The sequence below is a fragment of the Clavelina lepadiformis genome, chromosome 8 (genome assembly GCF_947623445.1).
Source record: "Clavelina lepadiformis chromosome 8, kaClaLepa1.1, whole genome shotgun sequence".
NCBI classification, from domain to species: domain Eukaryota; kingdom Metazoa; phylum Chordata; class Ascidiacea; order Aplousobranchia; family Clavelinidae; genus Clavelina; species Clavelina lepadiformis.
In genome coordinates this window covers 4,395,746-4,415,728 of record NC_135247.1, presented here as the reverse complement: position 1 = coordinate 4,415,728, position 19,983 = coordinate 4,395,746, and the positions used below count along the sequence as shown (strand labels likewise).

The window sequence follows — 19,983 nt, the reverse complement described above, 5'->3', positions numbered from 1 at the left end:
TGCTTGAATTACAGGTTTGTTTTCTGTTAAATGACGTGTATTGCGATAACACAGTTAGCGCTCAAGTAGGCTAATATGATTTTTTTGCCTACCTGGTCGCATAGTGTCGCCACGGCCCATAACGGTAACTGATGTCGGTCAGGCCAAGCTGCTACGTTGTTCATCGAACAGCTAGTACCCAGGTAACCCAGCACGCATAGTTGCATACACATGGTGTAACGTCAGTCTGAAAACGCCATGTCAGAATTGGGCTGTCTTGAAAGAAATGAGAACAATAGAAAAGCCAACACTAATTACAATGCACAGTTTAATAATTCGAAATCATCAATTTACTTGGTTAATTGAGTTAGAAAATTGTCACGACTTTCTAGCTGTTAACGTCTCGCACGATTGTCACTTCTGTTGAATCGTAAACAGGTTTATTTAGTTAATGTAAGTAGGTTAACGACGATCAATGAAATGCAGGTCAGGCTTGTGGAGAACAGCAACATACAGTAATTTGAATACGAAACGTCAGGGATCCTCTAACAAAATAATGTAGCAATAAAATGACTGCATTGTTCATGTTCCCAAAATTCATACAAGATAACAGCGCGACAAGCAATGTAACAAAGAAAACTTTAACGAAAATGTTTTTGTCTGTACAGGTATAAGTTAGCAGGCATTTCATTTCTAATAAATTTGAAGTTTTGGACGATAAGGTGCCGCATTCATCCTTACTGCCAATAAACTACCGAATATCAAATTAACACTGAATAATAACAAATAAGGAAGAATAACCAGGTTTGCTGTTATGAAGAAATGCACGATTCCTGCTCATTGCATTGATCAGATAATTTTCTCAACTGGATTTGCTTCAACATAGACAGATTTCAGCTGCGTGAAGTATTCAATAGTCTGGGTTCCATTTTCTTTGCCAATGCCTGATTTTTTGTATCCACCGAAAGGTAGCTCAACTGGGTATACGTTGAAATTATTTATGAAACAGTTGCCGGCTTCTAGTTTGGCAGCTATCCTGTGGGCACGATTCAGATCTCTATAAGTAAAACAAATCCTATGACGTTAGGTCAGAAATATCTTTTGCTGAAACTAAGGGACATGAAGATGTATTTATGTTAGTTAGGTTAACACGTTGAAGGATTAAACTGTTTCAAAAATGTATGGCTGCACCACTGACGTAAATTTACTAAAGTCTGAGATAAAGGTAACATAACATTCTTTATTTGGACTAACCTGGTGAAGACACCTGCAGCAAGCCCAAAATCTGTGTTATTGGCTCTCATCAGGACTTCCTCTTCAGTTTGAAAAGAATAAACATTCATAACCGGACCAAAAACTTCTTCGCGGGATATTTCCATTTCGTCAGATGCTCCTGGAAAAAAAATGCGAGTAGGCTACATGTAGTTACTGCTGAGTGGCTGACCAGATTTCATGGATCAAATGCAAGTATGAATTACTAATAATGCAAGGAGATATGTAGCTTCCTTTCAGCGCTGTGTTTTCCATTGTTACCAACTCGCCTCCACACAGCACTTCAGCTCCCTAAATATGAGATAACACAGTTGTAAATTCTTAGTAACAAAACCATCTAGAATGTTAAATTGTTAGTCTGTGGTGGTCTAATACAGGCCTATGCTCGTGTACTTCTTTCTTAGCTCTCTCAATAAAACCCAAGACTTTTTCGGCCTGCGCGGTGTTTATCATTGCACCGGTTTGTGTGTCTTCATGATGAGGATCACCAGGCACGAGTGATTTGACGCGTGGAATCAAGCGGGTTATCATCTTGTTGTAAATATTTTCGTGTATGAAAACCCTGGTAGCGTTGGAACAAACCTGTTTGGGAAAGGAAAATGTTTAGGTCACTTCATAAAGGTACTTTCGGATGCATTCATTAAAATTTTAACTTATACAGTCTATAATAGCCATCAACTTAAATTTTCGTTGCATATAAGCTACTCAACCTGGTTGTATAGGTATATAACTGTAAAGCTAAGTTGCTGAAAAAAAAGAATGGCGACCAACCTGGCCTTGCGAAAGATAATTTGCTCCCATTGTCGCATTCACTGCACTCTCCAGATCGCAATCGTCAAACAATATTAATGGTGATTTACCACCAAGTTCAAGTGTGACGTACTTTATACCGTCTGCACAACTTTTCATAACCTGTTTCATAAACAAATTTGACTTAGCGATAGCGAAAATCACGTTATCTTCACTCTTACGTTTTTCACAAATTATACTTTTGCTCCCGTTTCAACGCTGCCAGTAAATGTAACTTTCGCAATATCTTCGTGACTTGTTAGTAGTTGTCCTGTGTAGGCTCCACCTTGTATTACATTGTACAAGCCGGAAGGAAGGCCACTTTCTTGAAATACCTCTCCAAGGAACAACGTACTTAAAGGAGCAAACTGCGAGGGTTTATACACGACTGCGTTACCTGCAAACAATGTTTCCCACAGTTAGTTTGGTATGACAAAAAGTAGTTATTTGTCAGAAACTGAGTTTTGCCTACCGCAGGCTAAAGCAGGGGCTGACTTCCAACCAGCCATTTGTATTGGAAAGTTCCATGCTCCAATCGCCCCAATAACGCCAAGTGGTTCGCGACGTGTGTAACCGAATGATCCCGAAGGCAATGTTATGTGCTGCCCTGAAGGACACATTGCAATAAAGTATATGAATATCAATATAATGGATCTTCATAATACCACCACTTTTATGTTAAATTTTGGTCAACGCAGCTAACAGTATGTGCGCCTTTTCGTTTCTTTCGAATTCATTTTGCTGCAGAAATAAGTTAGTCAATGCAAAACTAATTTGTGAATCACCTAACTTGCAACTCACCACACAATGCTGAAGCGATACCACCAAAATACTCTAAAGAATCTATGGCTGTCTGAACGTCAGCGCGAGCTTCCCAAATTGGTTTACCGGTATCGTAAACCTCTATTCGGGCCACTTCTTCTTTTCTTTTCTGTAGAGTTGAAAATATCAAAATAGAAGCGCGGTGCATACAGGTCGTCACGGTTGAACACGTTATTTTGCTTAATTTATAAGTTATAACATGTCAATACTCCCAGTCATTATCTCTTGGTTAATAAATGACTTCTAGTCTTGTACAATACTTTTCGTTGTGACGATAACAGCAATATAACCTATGTTACATTTGGCCAACGCAGCTATTTAACAAAATGAAACACTGCACATACAGCTAGTAAATTTGCTGCCTTGAGAATAATCTTAGATCTTTCAAAACCCGATGTTGCTCCCCACGACAATTGAGCTTCCTTTGCACAGCGAACGGCTTCATCGACGTCTCTCTGTCCGCTTCCATCCATGTTGCATATGACGTCACCTGTGTAGTCACACGTGTGCAACCACAATGGTTAAACAGAGCCAAGTATTATGTTTTGAAGAGAACAAAATCATGTAGCCTATATCTACGGTAACTTTTACAGATAAGTTGGAACAATAGTCTCTTGACGTTATTCACTTAACCTGTGGCTGGTTCTTCAAGTTGAAATTGTTCACACGCATCTTTACACTCAACTCTATGCCCATTAATGAAGTTCAACGGTTCAGTAACTACAAAATTTCCGCTGGACACAGCACGCGATGAAAATATGTCTAATGCTGATCGAGTGTTCACATTCAGACATGTTTTCAAATTCTTTTTAAGCAAGCACCTTATTGAAGACATGGTCTGGCAATCTGCACCTTTACTGTAGCAAGTATAACTAGATCTCTAGTGCAACGACTAAGTGCGCGTCATGAGTTTTATAATCAAACAAAAGTAGGTTAGTTTTGTTTGCTCAAGGCCTTACTCAGATTCGTAAGAGTTTCGTTCGATCTTTTTTTGTTCTTGCGTCCAGCCGAGAACAATCTTCGTCTAGACCAGGGGTTCTTAAACTTTTTTTAGCGCGGACCCCTAAAAAAGTTTTTTGGTTTGCGTGGACCCCCTTTGTGGCCTAGTCCGAGAAAATTTTTTGAACTGCATGAATTGGACATAACGCAATAAAATTAAAATGAATTGGTAACAAAATTTATGCTTTATTAAATTTAAGCAATAGCGAATGTAATTTGTTTTTCAATACCTTCAATTTAATCTCATTATTGCGAAGGATGCTGCTGTTTGTCTTCAACAAGAACATGACATTGTGGCTTCGTCTTTACCTTCATGGACCCCCTAAAACTAGACCGCGTACCCCCAAGGGGTCCACGGACCCTAGTTTAAGAACCCCTGGTCTAGAATTTTGACAAACCTCCATATCGGCTACGTCAAAATCTCTTTCTAAAATTCAGGTGCAATATCATATAAACGTTATCAATAAATTTGAGATACCAAATTTAAGGCAAATGGTTTGGATGTTATTTCCAAATCATAGAGAATACGCATTACGTATTAAACTAAAACATTACTTGCTATTGAAAACCTTTTAAAAATAGAGAATAAATGTAGTTCGATTCGTTTTTTAAATTGCTGCAGATTGCCTACTAAAATCTGTATTACAGTAGTAATAACGTATCGGCGAAAAATTGTTTTAATTGTCATGCAAACATATTTTATCGACGTCAGTTAGTTATGCTTTCTTTGCCGACCGTGTTTCCCTGTTTCATGCATGACTGACTACTAGTTGAGGTGTAGAGTCAAGAGGTTCTAACTGCTCGTTATGTTGTACGCTCAGACGGCTCCATGAAAGCGAAGAGATCATTCCGTGGAATATGATTTTGATATTATTTAGTAACATTTTATTGCTCTATATTTCGTTTTGTACCGCACAACTAAGTTTGAGAATGGAAATATGATTTAAGTAAACCAAGCCTGTTGTCTGTTGATGTTATTCCAAGGTTTATAAGACTGTACCGTTTTTGATTCTCTTCCAAAAGATTGGGAAGACTGAAAGGGTGCAAAACTTATAAAATCAAGATACTCTACTGTACTAGGCCAATGCTACGTCATTGCAGTAGGCTATTGGTGGGACAAGGACATAAAAATGTGTTGTAAACTTGTATAACCTCTTTTAGTCTTTCGCTCATGTGAAACCAATACACCCTTTCCGAGTTACTGTATCGTGTGGCAATATTTTTTCAATCGTCTATGCTTAACAATGGAAATTGTCGACCTAATTTGATTATTTTTTAACTTACAAGCGTTCTGGCTGTTGGATTGTAAAGATTTCACTCAGGTGAGTTGCATATAAATTTCTTTAGGTGATAAAGAAAAAAAAATTGAAAATATGTTGTCTAGTTCTTACTTCACATTGATTTGAATCTTACGCTAGTTAGATACAATGTCGTGTTACGTGCTCAGCGTAGAACACGATGTAAAATGCGTAAGGGTTTGTGTGGTATCTGCAGCGCATTTAAATGTAATAATTTAGTTTGTATTTTCTTCTAGTTGATTATTTTAAACTTTTCTTGTTGCCAAACAAAATTAACCTTTGTAACTCGCTGCAGATTACACACAAACTTTTACGTTGCATTCTTTGCTTACCACATATCTAGACGTCAAGCCCAGTGCGTAGGATTCAAAGCACTGTACAATAAGAACTAGGCTAGGCCACATATTTTCAAAAGTTCTTTTTATCCTGTAAAGGAATTCATATACAACTCATCTGAGCGAAATCTTTACAATTCAGTGCCCAAAATGCTTGTAATTTATAAAAAGTAAAAGTTTGTCGATAATTTCTATTATTAAGTATAGGCGATTGAGAAAATCTTGCCACACGAGCCAGTAACTCGGAAAGGGCCTATTGGTTTAACATGAGCGAAAGACTAAAAGAAGCTATACAAGTTTACAATACATTTTGCAACCTTCTTCTTTTTAATGGAGAAATCCACCCAGATGTTGCTGATATGGTAATGAACTTGGATCATGCGGCACAATAGCTTAACCCCCAAAATGTGGCTTTGAGTGTTTATTCTGAGGTGCCATCATATCTAATCCAGGCTGTTAAAGTATCCACTTCCATGCTGCTATCCATCGATGTACATAACTTACTTATGATGCTAATCCTAATGCTGGTTTAAAACAATTTTTCACATTGAACAGCTAACAAGCACCTTGCATTGCTTCAGATGATGTTGATCCAGAATTTTGGAAAGCCATTTGAATTGAAATTTGGTAACTTTTTTTTAAAAAAGGTTCAGTTATCTGTCCATGTTTGTTTTATAAAGTTTGATTTTGTAATGTTTGAAATATTTTCATAATTTTGCTCTGTCTCCGCATTGAAGCGTATCGTTTTCGTTTACTCATTTTTGCACAACTAACTCGACTAACTGTTCTCTTGTGTTCTCTTTTCGCGGTCAGCTGGTTTTCCGCACAGCGGGGGTGCGGCGTGTACAAGAAAAACTTCTATAAATGTATCACTTGTACAAATACGTAATTTACATTAAATGCACTTTCTTCAGTTTTACAATTATGATGTATACAGGAAGCCAGATGTTTTTTTTTCTAACCTGTAAAAATCGGATCAGTTTACGACGTATATATAGTTTTCGCGTAACTAACAAATGAAAATTTGTGTGCAGTGTCGGCCATACATAGTTGAAAAGGTAATGTCGTGCACCCGGTTTAAATAGGGTTAGGTATCAGACAGGGCCAGCACGCTATGCATATTGGGGAAATAACTAAACCTGTACTGATAGACATCAAATTTGAAGCAGTATAATTCTTTATATTGCTTTCGCTAAGAAATTCTCTAACAACAATAGTTCTTTTCGTTTATTAGTACGAACCAGATGTTACCAAACTTCGGCCCGCGAGATTAGCTTGTCCGGCCTGCCTCACTGTGCCACCAATAAGCTTATTGTATAACAGCCTATTAAAAAAGCAGTAATCTGCCCTGCGATCGTCATTTCTCATGTTTATCTGGCCCTTTGTGAAAAAAGTTTTGGTTATGCCTGGTACACACTGTTAACATTTAGGTAAATCTCTGGAGTAAAGGTTGAGTTCAGTTCTGTTATGAGACTGAGATTATTCAGACTTTTGTATGGCGTGAATGTTTTCTGTAAGCTTGAAGTTCGGTATTGATGATGTTGTTAACATCTGTTGTTTGAGAACATGTGTGAATTAGATGCATATGGATAAGAAATTTGAACATTTGCCTTGTACTTGCCCTAATTATTTATGATGTATAAAATAATAATAAATACAGCATTTTTATACAAAGGTTGCATTTAAAGCTGTTTTTGGACTATATAATTATGCAAATTGGTAGAATTTATGTAAATTGAATTTAATACGCTTAACTAAACCTTAATGTGAGACTCTAAAGTTGAAAGATGAAACATTATGTTTGTATTATAATATATAATACTTACTTGGTAATATCAGGTTATTATGGTTACCGCTACTTTGGTAACTACGATTATATTAAAATAAAAAACAAGATTGGCAGTCTGAAGGTTAACTTTATTTTTGATTTTTCTACATGAGCCTTCGCAAACATAAGCTTACTTCTTCAGGTGTACTACGAAAATGTAACATTCTATTCTATTGTAACCGACAAAACAAAATCTCTTGCACTCTAATACAATTGGCCTGATTTCCATCTGATGTTGTTTAGTGTTTGATTGTTGATTTCTATTTGCAAACAACAACAAATTGAGAAAGTAATTGGCATCTGCCATATTTATTAGATATTACCTTTAGACTTAGTTGAGCGCTTCTGCTCCCTATTTTGTGAATGAATAGGTAGTTTTGTGAAATTTGTAACAAATCAAAGTTATCCACAATGGCCATGGGATCACTGCCTGCTTGTGTTGTAGACGTGGGAACAGGGTAAGGCATAAAATTGATAATAACAAATTATATTATGTGCGCTTATTTATTGAGAAATGTTTATCAATCTCTGAAAATGGTATTGAATATACAGTCAACTCTCGATTTAACGGACTTCGATTTAACGGACTTCGGATTTAACGGACTCAATATGCGCAGATCTATGAGTAAAAGAATGTACCAAAAGAACGGTTTTTATTGTTTTGGAATTCGCCAGGCTACTTGCGTGAAACGATTAGAAAGCTGTCTCTCACAACGTCACAATACCAGCGTATTGTGATCTATCAGCGTACTCTGTACTCTGTTAGCAAGAGCCTTCATTCGGTGCACCTTAGAATCAGTTAGAACCTGCCTGTGTTTAGTACGGTGCATTATGTCTAAGCCAAATGAAAAACGTAAACGTGTGAACTTGTCGGTGATGCAGAAACTAGAACTGATCAAAAAGCTTGAAAAAGGGGCCAGCGTTGCGAGTGTTTGCGATCAGTATGGTGTCAAAAAACAAACAGTCTCAGACATTAAGAAGAGCAAGGACAAGCTGTTGAAATACGCTACGTCTTATTGTGTTGATGCGGTGACATATGGTCTACGCTATAGCAGAGTACTTGACTGTACACTGTACAGTAGTGGGAGTACGGTATTTTCGATTAACGGACTTTTTCCAGCAACGGACTGCTGCTGGTCCGCATTTGTCCGTTAAATCGAGGGTTGACTGTATGTCCAGTATATATACCTAAATGCTATTCTAAATTTTCTTCTGTCGCATGTGTAACATTCTTGCGTCTCTGTTGTGCAGGTATTCTAAGCTTGGATTTGCTGGCAATACAGAACCCCAATTTATAATACCATCTTGTGAGTAAAATTTTATAATATTCAGAAGCTCTTGTTTTAATCAGTTAAATCAAACAATTTGTGTTTTATGTACATAACATTTAAATCTGCTTATGTGAAGGTATCGCTGTGAAAGAATCTGCAAGGGTTTCAAACAAGGTAGCTAGAGGTGTGGATGATTTGGATTTTTTCATAGGAGATGAAGCCCAAGAAAAACCAAATTATTCCGTGAAGGTGGAAAATTGCATTTGATTCATTTGAATTTCTGATAAAGCAGCTAGACTCCTGGGTTATGTGTGGTGGTATTATTAAATGGTTATTGGTAGGCACTAGGTCACTTTACAAAAGTTGCATTAAGTTGTAAAAATGAGAAATAGAAATGTGTATATTTAACTTTTTCATTTTTTGCATTTATTAACAGTGGCCAGTTAGGCACGGAATAGTAGAAGACTGGGATTTGATGGAAAAGTTTATGGAACAAATTATTTTCAAGTATCTTCGATCTGAGCCAGAGGACCACCATTTCTTAATGGTGATTCAATGAACTTGCGTCATGTTGTTTTTAATGTTGTGGTTGATATTGAACGTGATATTAATTTTTTCATTACTATGCTTTTGATGCATAACATTTTTCTAAAGTAGACAGTTTAACAAATAAGAACAGGTCCTGCCTGCTCCTGATACTAACATAGAGTTTGTTATCTAGACGGAGCCGCCCCTGAATACCCCAGAAAATCGTGAATATCTGGCCGAAATCATGTTTGAATCTTTCAACGTTCCAGGCCTGTACATTGCAGTTCAGGTTCGTGCATCTAAAACTTTGAATCTGAATGCCTGCTTTTGAAAAAGTTGATTAAATAGTTCTGCAACAAACATTATGATTTGAAGTTTTGTCATCTATAAATCAGTTACCAAAATATAATTGCCTCAGTTGCCTGATGTTAGATGTGTTGTAACTTCCCTACATTGACGCTGTTGTCTACTAAATAATAACACTATATATATTTAACTTTGAGAATATCTTTGCCTTATTCTTTTGCTATGCTTGCAGGCTGTGCTTGCACTGGCTGCCTCGTGGACCTCACGAGCTGTTGGAGAGAGAGTTCTGACTGGGACTGTGATTGACAGTGGGGATGGTGTCACTCATGTTATTCCAGTTGTATGTGAACACTTTTATTAATATTATATTTATTAACAATATTATAATTTTTACTTAAATAACACGAAGAATGAGTCAATTGATGATTTATAGGCGGAAGGATATGTTATTGGTAGCTGCATCAAACATATACCGATTGCTGGACGTGATATCACTTATTTCATTCAACAACTTCTACGAGAAAGAGAGACTGGAATTCCTCCTGAACAATCATTAGAAGTAGCAAAATTAATTAAGGTAATTGCAAATGTAAATATGCTTTAGGTTCCGGTGTGAACATGCTTTAGGTAGCAGTTTGTGCTATCCTTAAAATACGGTGATGAGTTGCGCAGCTAAGTGTGTAGAATCTCTTCTACACATCTGAAACCTGATTACACAAAAGTGCACAGGGGCCAACTGAGTATTATTAATTTATTATGAAACCTATTCAGTCCTGTTAAATGGTTCTGTGCGTCGTAAGCGACAAAACTTTTTATGTTTCAGGAACGTTTCTGTTACATATGCCCTGACATTTCAAAGGAATTTGGAAAATACGAAGCTGACCCCAGTAGATGGATTAAGTTGTACGAAGGACTTAATTCAGTAACAAGGGAAAAGTTTAACGTTGAAGTTGGTCATGAAAGATTTCTTGGCCCTGAAATATTTTTCCACCCAGAGGTAAAAATTGACAAATCGTGACACATTCTATCTGCCTAAGATCTTCAGTAGGCATGTACCATGATAAAGATTGATTGTTTTAGTCCGGATGATAATAAATGTCGAATATTTTGTGTAGAACAACTTCTAATCTATTCTTATTAATCCCAACCCCAACCACCAACTGGTAATAAGTTAGCAATGCATTGTTCGGTTTGAATTGTACCGTATTATACTATCGCGTGATAAGTTGTTTTTAACCAAAGTAGAGGTACCTTTTAGAAATATAGCCAAATACTTAATGACATTTAATGTGAAAATATGTTTCTGCATAAGCTTCGCTGCTAAATTTTTGTCAGTCTTGTAAATTTAATAGAAACTATTGTAGGTTATTCACGTGTTACGTCGACCCATTTTTAACAGTTACTCCAAATTAGTATTAAATTTGAAAAGATTTTTTATCCAATTTTCCATTATATTCTGGTTTCATTACCATTCTGCAGCGCTGTGCTATGTTGTTGCTGGTATTAGGGCGTAGAATCAGGATTGTCTATTGAGTCATCAGAACATTAATTTTTTTATTATGCGTTAATGAGCATCACTCATGTATTTTCTTAGTTTTCCAACCCTGATTTTGTAACTCCCATCTCAACTGTAGTCGACGATGTAATCCAGAATTGCCCGATTGACGTGAGAAGGCCCCTGTACAAGGTACGACAGCTCCGTGTTTGTTGTGTGATAAGATTTTGTAAAACACCTTGCTGACTTCAGAGTAACAATTGACAAATGCTTTTAATTGCTGCAGAACGTTGTGTTGTCTGGAGGTTCAACCATGTTCAAGGATTTTGGCAGACGTGTCCAGCGAGATCTCAAGAGAACTGTAGATGCGAGACTTAAGATATCAGAGGAGTTGAGCCAAGGAAGAATCAAGGTAAAGTCTTTACTGTTTTGCTTGTTCCTGCTAGACCTAGGATACTGTATTTAATTTTTTTTAACCTCTAAAAACACAGCAAAAGCTTAAGTTCATTGGCCGAACTCTTCAAACACAAACAAAATGTTCATTTGTTCGTAAATTCCACTTACCACTTGTGGAGACCTCTCGTTGTATGGAAACCACTTAAGCTAGGGCTAATTTTCTGTAATTTAGTGGAACCCAGGTTCCAAACCACTCCTGTGTAGAACACCTGCTATTTGCTAGTGGCTAAATTGCAATCATACCCAGCACATCTTGCTATTTTCTACTCACACAGGCTTCCTATTTACACATTTTTTGTGTGAACATAATTTTCATTTTTTGCAATCCTAAATATTGAAAATTTTACTCGCAGCCGAAGCCTATGGAGGTACAAGTGGTGTCACATAGCATGCAACGTTATGCTGTATGGTTTGGTGGATCCATGCTTGCTTCAACAGTAAGTACCAAATTGATCTTTTATGTCTTTCAGAACAACCCTGTGATGTGATTTCTGTCAGTTTTGCCATATTTCCCATTTGCACATTTCTCGCTTTAACCAAACTAGAGCAACCAGTGCAATATGAAAGCAGTGAAACCGATTTCGTATAGCAGAAAAATAATGCAGTTTCTATTTGTCTTATAGGCCGAGTTTTACAAAGTTTGTCATACCAAGGCTGACTACGATGAGCGTGGGCCTAGCATTTGCCGATACAACCCTGTATTCGGTACCATGCAGTGATGAAAAATCTTTCCGCTATTATAATCCACTTTTTATTAGCTTCGTGTAACGCTATGCACTTAGCTAATTTTAACGCTCTTGTGCGTATTTTCGTGAATACGATATTCGCCATTTGCTTTCCTCAACTGGAAACATCATCATGTAATCTTCTATATAGAAAACTGTAAGCAAGTTGTGTGTACTTTTTCTTCTGCCTAAAGTCCAGTGATTTTAATCATCCTACCTGGCTCAAATTCATTCCTTTTTCCGTTAAATTCTTACTTAATCTTATAATTTCACGAACCCGTGTAAGTATGGTGTGTAGTGCTTTATCTGCAAGTGATGATTTCTCATGTAAGTTGATTTTCGCAGTAAAGTACACTGTTTTTATCACGACCAAACATCTTACGCAAGAACTCCGTTTCCGTGGAAATTCCTAACTTGGAAGCAAAAATTCCACAAAAGCTCATATCTATTACATTGCTTGGGGTGGTGAAGTTTTCTCGGTCACGTATAAATTGATATGATGTTGTCATGTTACTCGGTTCAAAACCATCTGAGAAGTTCGAAATACCGAAGTTCTCGCGCCCATGTTCAGGCTTATGCGAACCCTGTATTTCAATTGCACTATCAGTCCACCAAAGGCAGTATACCGTTTATAACATCGATTATTGTTATTATATGTCTATCGCGTGATGTAATTTTTGCTTTTGTGTCACTGAACGCTGTTTAACCAAGATCGCCATGATTTAAGACTTGTAAGAACATGAGGTAAATAAAATGCTCATCTCCAAAGCAACTGCTCATTATCCACAAGGTAGTGTATCCAGGGCTGATAAAAAGTTTTCGTACAACTAAACTGTAAAGCACTAAGAATTCCAAACTAAATACATCCATTTGGGGATTGGAAAAACATCCCCGTAGGTGAAGGCCCGTTCCCGGAACACAAACTGTCAACGCACTTTGTTAGTAACAGGTGTTTAACGCGAGAATAAAGACAGTTTTAACTCGACCTTTAAAGTGTCACTGTTTATTTTGTACGCTACTCAATTAGATCACATCGATTGTTTGCGGGTGTGCGTCTGACAACGAAACTCTTCTCTCGCCAAGAAGTGGAAAACTACTAAGTTAAATCCACAATGACAATCCAGTAGCGTGTGGTGACGACAAACTCTAGCCAGAGATGGCAAAAATCCAGTATCGTTGTTTTGTTACCAATCCGAACTTTATTTTCAAATTGTTTTAACATGAAGTGTTTGCAAATCACATATCACACAAGATACTATCGTGTAAATTTTAGTACAGCGTATAAAACTATTTTTATTACAGTACACAAAAAACAGCATAACAAAGATTCAAATCAAGTTAATTACGATATTTTAAGATACTTTTGAGCGTTAGTTTTATTGCTTTCGGAATGGAAATGGATTTTTAAAAAACTGCACTATTAGATTTGTTAAATTAATCCAAGAAAGCGATTGCTAAGGCAAAAGATAGTAGGCTTTATAAAGGATCACAAAATTTTTCCCACGTATTTACACGATATCTTGCGCAATAATTAATACATCAATAAAAACTTTTTTTTTTTAATTCAATGTAATGAAAAATTGATTTCAAAACAATGACACTAAATTCTTGGCGATGGTCATTAGTAATACGCTGTTTCAATCTCGTTTAGCAAAGTACAGCAAAGGCTTGGTGAAAGTTGGCCTTGTAATTTTCCGTTTGCGTGACATTCGATTTTCAAATTACAGCCACATAAAGATTCCTAGAAAAGAGTAAGAAATACCCATTTTGACGTGTAATTAAATATTCTCTTGCGCAATACTCCGGAATGACCTAATCTATTCCCCCAAATCGAAACGTCGGTATCGTCAGTCACGTGATATCACATGACCAGTTACAGAGTATAAAGGTTGTCTTCACACAAGGGCGTCACCCCATTTTCAAACACCTAAAGTATTGAACTCAGTGCAAAACAAAGCAGAAGCAAGAAATTCAGCAAAGATGGATAAACAAGCACAAGCGAACAACGACAACCGTTCCAACCAATGCAATCCAAACAATGAAAGGTAAGAAAAAAAAATAACCAAAATGTTTATTGCATAAAGCAAAATTTAAAAAGTTTTATAGATATTTTAACTTTTAGCTTATTTGTTATTATTTTTCTAACGATAGATATCAAGGACATCCGAAAGGTTACTCTGGAACTGGTACCAAAGCTGATTTGGGCAACCATGGCAATCAGATGAACCCAAACAATCCCAGGTAGGGTCTTTGTAGAGTTTTTGTAAAACAAGCTTAAAGTGCAACATGAAAATTAGGCTTAATCATCTGTGACTTATTCACAAACTACTTGCTTAAAGTAAAAAGTTATAATAATAGGTGTACTTTCTACAATTACATTATGATTTATGCTTTATGGAGGACCTGGAGCTATTTTTCTTTGTTTTTTTATGCCGGAAAGATTGCTTACAGTATAGTTTTTGTTATAGGTATCAAGAACCAAAGAAGTGAAGAGTTTATGCAACTTCTACATTTGTGCACGTGTTTCAATTCCGTGTAATTCTGTGACTGAGTTAAACCAGTCATTATCTTACCAATAAAAGCTTGTCGGAAATTTATTGTGCATGCCTACAGTAAGAGGTTTATTGCGTTAAGTAGAATATCAGAAATTTGATTAGCAAAAACTTTCTGTTCAGAAATTCAGGGCTGCAAGTGACAATCTTGATAAAGGTTTTGCTGATTCATAGCCATAAAATATTATCAAGCTATTGAAAATAAAAGAAAAAAATTAAAAGTAAATACTCCAAAGACAAAAAACGATCGCGACAAAATGGCGTGCAGAGATACTAATTGTATACCCCTACATTGAGCTTGTTATGCAAGCAGGAATGGGCACAAGCAAATTATTTGACCGTATGTAGCTTTTATTGAACACTTTTCCTACCGTTTTATGTCATCATCCATGCAGAAACTGTTACACTTTTAAGTGGCCTTGACTCAAAATAATTGTTAAAAACATCAGCAAATTTAAGTCAAAACTGAAACAAAAATACCAACGAAAAATAGACAAGTAGGTTACAACTTTACTGTATTTGTAGAAAATCTTTTTCCTCTGAAATTCAATTGGGTTGCACTTGGACATTTGGTTTTCGCTACACATAGTTTTTCCATCTCTTGTATGTAAAAACGTTGCGTGATTTCTATACATTCGATCACCGTTAAACTTAATTTTCGAAAAATCTCCTCAAAACAAAACCATTGTCCCGAAAGTATTGGTCGTATACCGATTACGCGTTTTCAAAAATGTAGCCTAACTTAAAATATTTGCCCATATGACACGCATGAAAAATGCTATGTGGAAAACCTGAAAACGCTATACGTGGAGGCTTCCCAACATGAACAATCGCTTCTTGCTTCCTGTTTTCGAACCAAGCTTGGAACAGTTTCTGGGAACCCAGCCCGGCAGAGATGAGAGTCGGGCCAGGTCAGGCCTTTCGAGTCGCGTACGAGTCGCGTTCGAGTCGCGTTCGAGTACGTCGCGTTCGACTTTGGGGCCGATATCGGCTCTCCACATAATTTTTTTTTTCATATATGTCAAGAAATTAATATCAGTATAACAATACAACATTATTATGGATATCAATTGTGAATTATTCAGTCGCGTTTATTTCGTTGATTCTACACTTCACGGTTTTTGATTTTGAAAATTTGAATTTCGGCCAAATCGAGCTTCAAAAGTATACGTTGAGCTCGAGCTGACACTTCGAGTTTGAATCTTAATCATTCCTCTTGTTATCTTCTCTACACCCCGTGGTAAGTGTAGAGCGATATGAAGCAATGCAGCAACTTTTCACCAAAGTCCAATTTAGTCAAGATTCGAAACTGGAGTTTCGCCTTTCCAACGTTAAAAATTAGAAACATTATGAGACTACAATTGGCGCTATAGCATCATTGCTTGTGCTGGGAATGACGTCGTAGTCGAAACTGCAGTTTTTATGGAGAGTAGATTGGGAGGTTGAGAAAAAGGTCAAGCTGACAGTATCAAAATGAAATGTCGCAACCATCTACATCTGCATGTAGTAGTCATCTTACAACCCACATATAGTAAATCGACTGCTAAACAAAAGCAAATATTTTGTCAATTTGAACCAATATAGCAAGCTATTTAAAAAAATAACATTTCCAATAGGCTATGTAAAGATTTCTACCCAGGCTTACAACGCAAGTTGATGATTTACTAAGTTCCATGATTTATTAAGGCATCGTGAACAACACAAGCCTCTACAAATGTCGTTGACTTGTTCCGCATGTTATAAAGAAATGGCCCCTTTGTAGTTGCATACCGCCACCAATTGAAATATAGTCAACTTACGAATAGGTCTGCGACGAATCCACACAACACAATACAAGCAGTAGAAACATAAATATGAATATTGTTAAGCTTTATTTGATAACTTTATTCTGAGAACGTCTATGTCCTCTTCATATCGTCTCGTCAAGTTGAGGTAGTTAAAAGCTGATGTAAATAATTGTTCAAATCAAAACCTTAGCAAGTGGAGGGTGTCCATCTCCTTATGAGCAAATTAAACCTTTTGCATTTTAGGTTCTACCGACGTAAGAGGGTTTATACAAAAGATTCCAAAGGGCTCTTTCGGCCTAGGCTATCCTGCTCTTGTTAGGTTTGAACTTTCAGATAATTTGCTTTTATCAACATATTACATAATGCGGAATACTGGTCCGAAGTTCAGTATAATGTCATTGTAAGCAACAAATAATAAACAGTTTTATTGTGCACCAAGCCAATGGCAAGTTTGCGCCATATCGTGCTACAAATATTTTGATAAATAACGCTTTCTTTTTTGGCTAAGCTGTTAGTATATCACCCCAGTGAAACAGTTCGTAGTATTTGTCAAATACTTTTATTTAAACTCTGACTACATTCCTTATAAACAGAAATTGTTAACGTAGCTTTGTCCAGCTATAACCAACATGTCGTGGTGTTACTTCTTCGGCTCTTGGTACCTGTAATGTGCACAGGAATAAATCAAACGCAAACATATATTTTACGACATTTTTGCTGTCGTGGAAGGTAGTATACCGTATAATAACCTTACCGCCAATTATTTGGATTCATTTGGTTAGCATGGTTACTTAAATCAGATTTAGTTCCAATCCCGCTGTAAGACTTCGAATACCCTTGATAGCTAGAAAAATCACAAGTGCATAGTATCACTGTAATGAAGCTCTTCAGTTTTTCAACTGTGTTATGTTACAATAACTCAAGATCTTATCTCAACAAACGCAGTTCTCTATTTACTACTTATAAATACAAAGCACTTACTTTGAGTTGTTTGGGTTACATTGATCAGCATGGTTATCATTGCTTGCTTTTGTTTGAGAGTCGGTGTTTCCCATTTTGACAAAAATCTGTAGGCTTAAATATTTCACTGCCAAAAACAAGCGTAATAGGTTTACAATAAGATGACGTATAAATAACCACTTGTGAGGTCATAGTCATGCGTTATGGTTTTAGTTTTACTTGTGCAATTTTCCTGCCACTTTTCAACATCTGAAGGTTGTTATTTTCTACTGAGACCGATAGATTAAATTATTTTTCCTAAAAAAGAGAGCGATGTTTTGAAGGCCTGACTGCTTATGTGAATTATTTTCGTCAAAGTAGCAAAAACAGTGGCGAGTGAAGCGAATTATTCCGCTCATTTTAAGCGAAAAGACGAGTTAGGCAAAGACGACTAAGCCGAACGTGATGCTGCAAAACACAATAATTAGACTTTCCGCCGGGACCAAGCGATAGGCGGCGACTTAGGCGAGTTCTATTGTGTCTGTTAATGGTTATGTAGTAAAATAATTGACACGCAAACATTAACCAATTTATGCTAAAAAAACCTGTATGTCTTAGAGACTTATACTGTACCGTATAGTCATGCAGTACCGACTCATACGAAGTACTAAAAAAACAGTCAAATCAATTAGAAATAAGTTGATGAGACAAGTTTTGCTTCCATGCAAACAATCTTTTTCTTTGTATATCCACGTTGTCTTTGCCTGTCAAATTTGCGCAAGCAAAGCAGCAAGCGCTTTGATTTTATATAGCAGCTTCGGCTGAAGACAAATTTAAAAGAGTCGAAACTGGAGTTTCGCTTTAACGTGATATATAGAACATGCTATCGAGAAAGGATTAGACTGTGGCTCAACGAACGTTGTTGAATGCAACTAGATGAAATCAACTGGTTACTTTAAAGTTGTTCTTGAAAGATGTTATGGATTGTAGATTTATACAGAAAAACCTAATAAGTGAATCATCGTAATAAACACTTCTTTGGACAATTCTTATACCTTGAGTGGTTCTTAACTCTGGAGTCCAATTAAATACAAGTCACTTACATGAAAAATCCACTTAAAGCTATAAGAAAACGGAGAAAGAGTTCACAAAAGTAACAGGTTTTCTTTATTATGGTTAGATTCGGTAACACTAAACGGCAACTGGTTTACATTTATGGTAAATGAAATTGGATTTATCGCCGATATCGATATTAGGTGTTTAGCGCGAGAATAAAGACCGTTTTCACTCGATCTTTAAAACGTAACTGTTTACTTTCTATACGCTACGTAATAAGATCACACAGCAGCAAAAACATTATCCAGATTGTTTGCGGGTGTGCATCTGACAACGAAACTCTACTTTCACCAAGAAGTGGAAAACTAAGTTAAGTCCACGATGACAATCCATCTGTTCGCATTACGCACAAGATAATATCGTGTAAGTTTTGGTACGGCGTGTAAACACATTTTTATTACAGTACACAAAAAATAACAAAGATTCAAATTCAAGTTAATTACGATATTTTAAGATACTTTTGAGCGTTAGTTTTATTGCTTTCGGAATGGAAATGAATGTTTTTTAAAAAACTGCACTATTAGATTTCTTAAATTAATCCAAGAAGGCAATTGCTTTGGCAAAAGATAGAAGGCTATTTAAAGGATCAAAAATTTTTCCCACGTATTTACACGATATCTTGTGCTATAATTAATACATCAATGAAAAGAATTTTTTATAAAATTAAAAATAATGAAACATTGATTTCAAAACAATGACAATAAATTTTTGGCGATGGTCAGTAACAATACGATGTTTCAATCTCGCTTAACAAAGTACAGCAAAAGCTTGGTGAAAGTTGGCCTTGTAATTTTCCGTTTGTGTAACACTCGATTTTCAAATTACAGCCAAAATTAAGAAAGTTTTATAGATATTTTAACTTTTAGTTTATATGTTATTATTTTTCTAACGATAGATATCAAGGACATCCGAAAGGTTACTCTGGAACTGGTACCAAAGCTGATTTGGGCAACCATGGCAATCAGATGAACCCAAACAATGAAAGGTAGGGTCTTTGTAGAGTTTTTGTAAAACAACCGTGAAGTGCAACATGTAAATTAGGCTTAATTATCTGTGACTTATTCACAAACTACTTGCTTAAAGTAAAAAGTTATAATAATAGGTGTACTTTCTACAATTACATTATGATTTATGCTTTATGGAGGACCTGGAGCTATTTTTCTTTGTTTTTTATGCCGGAAAGATTGCTTACAGTATAGTTTTTGTTATAGGTATCAAGAACCAAAGAAGTGAAGAGTTAATCCAACTTCTATAATTTGTGCACGTGTTTCAATTCCGTGTAATTGTGTGACTGAGTTAAACCAGTCATTATCTTACCAATAAAAGCTTGTCGGAAACTTATTGTGCATGCCTACAGTAAGAGGTTTATTGCGTTAAGTAGAATATCAGAAATTTGATTAGCAAAAACTTTCTGTTCAGAAATTCAGGGCTGCAAGTGACAATCTTGATAAAGGTTTTGCTGATTCATAGCCATAAAATATTATCA

At 36.3% G+C, this 19,983-nt stretch overlaps 2 protein-coding genes, 2 long non-coding RNA genes and 1 other non-coding gene across 5 annotated transcripts; 3 read left to right on the top strand and 2 right to left on the bottom strand.

Annotated features, from left to right (window-relative positions):
- Positions 1-397: 397 nt before the first annotated feature.
- Positions 398-3,765, bottom strand: LOC143469793 (4-trimethylaminobutyraldehyde dehydrogenase-like). The gene is made up of 10 exons (XM_076967616.1): positions 3,496-3,765; positions 3,207-3,352; positions 2,842-2,971; positions 2,513-2,647; positions 2,241-2,437; positions 2,023-2,163; positions 1,645-1,833; positions 1,458-1,542; positions 1,234-1,372; positions 398-1,036 (listed from the first exon to the last, which is right to left on the bottom strand). Exons 1-10 carry the CDS (start codon positions 3,695-3,697, stop codon positions 829-831), a joined length of 1,572 nt encoding a protein of 523 aa, XP_076823731.1. The 5' UTR covers positions 3,698-3,765; the 3' UTR covers positions 398-828.
- A 3,856-nt stretch (positions 3,766-7,621) lies between these two features.
- Positions 7,622-12,875, top strand: LOC143469102 (actin-related protein 3-like). Its single transcript, XM_076966663.1, has 12 exons — positions 7,622-7,780; positions 8,574-8,629; positions 8,730-8,842; positions 9,030-9,140; positions 9,315-9,410; positions 9,660-9,767; positions 9,861-10,004; positions 10,251-10,424; positions 11,022-11,114; positions 11,209-11,334; positions 11,732-11,815; positions 12,002-12,875. The coding sequence occupies exons 1-12, from the start codon at positions 7,734-7,736 to the stop codon at positions 12,095-12,097; spliced, it is 1,248 nt and encodes a 415-aa protein (XP_076822778.1). The 5' UTR covers positions 7,622-7,733; the 3' UTR covers positions 12,098-12,875.
- Positions 10,075-10,173, top strand: LOC143469906 (small nucleolar RNA SNORD67). The gene has a single exon (XR_013119237.1). It is a non-coding gene; the product is annotated as a small nucleolar RNA SNORD67 (small nucleolar RNA).
- A 1,112-nt stretch (positions 12,876-13,987) lies between the features above and the next one.
- On the top strand, positions 13,988-14,696 carry LOC143469007 (uncharacterized). Its single transcript, XR_013119054.1, has 3 exons — positions 13,988-14,148; positions 14,255-14,344; positions 14,572-14,696. It is a non-coding gene; the product is annotated as an uncharacterized LOC143469007 (long non-coding RNA).
- Positions 14,697-16,985: 2,289 nt separating this feature from the next.
- On the bottom strand, positions 16,986-17,575 carry LOC143469147 (uncharacterized). Its single transcript, XR_013119069.1, has 3 exons — positions 17,424-17,575; positions 17,197-17,286; positions 16,986-17,104 (listed from the first exon to the last, which is right to left on the bottom strand). It is a non-coding gene; the product is annotated as an uncharacterized LOC143469147 (long non-coding RNA).
- Positions 17,576-19,983: the final 2,408 nt, after the last annotated feature.

Coding starts and splice junctions, on each gene's coding strand:
- LOC143469793 (XM_076967616.1), bottom strand. CDS start 3,697: ATGTCTTCAATAAGGTGCTTGCTTAAAAAGAATTTGAAAACATGTCTG. Junction 2,648..2,841: donor TATCGCTTCAGCATTGTGTG/GTGAGTTGCAAG, acceptor TGTGTCCTTCAG/GGCAGCACATAACATTGCCT. Junction 1,834..2,022: donor ATTATCTTTCGCAAGGCCAG/GTTGGTCGCCAT, acceptor TTTCCCAAACAG/GTTTGTTCCAACGCTACCAG.
- LOC143469102 (XM_076966663.1), top strand. CDS start 7,734: ATGGCCATGGGATCACTGCCTGCTTGTGTTGTAGACGTGGGAACAGG. Junction 9,141..9,314: donor AGGACCACCATTTCTTAATG/GTGATTCAATGA, acceptor TTTGTTATCTAG/ACGGAGCCGCCCCTGAATAC. Junction 11,115..11,208: donor TGAGAAGGCCCCTGTACAAG/GTACGACAGCTC, acceptor TAATTGCTGCAG/AACGTTGTGTTGTCTGGAGG.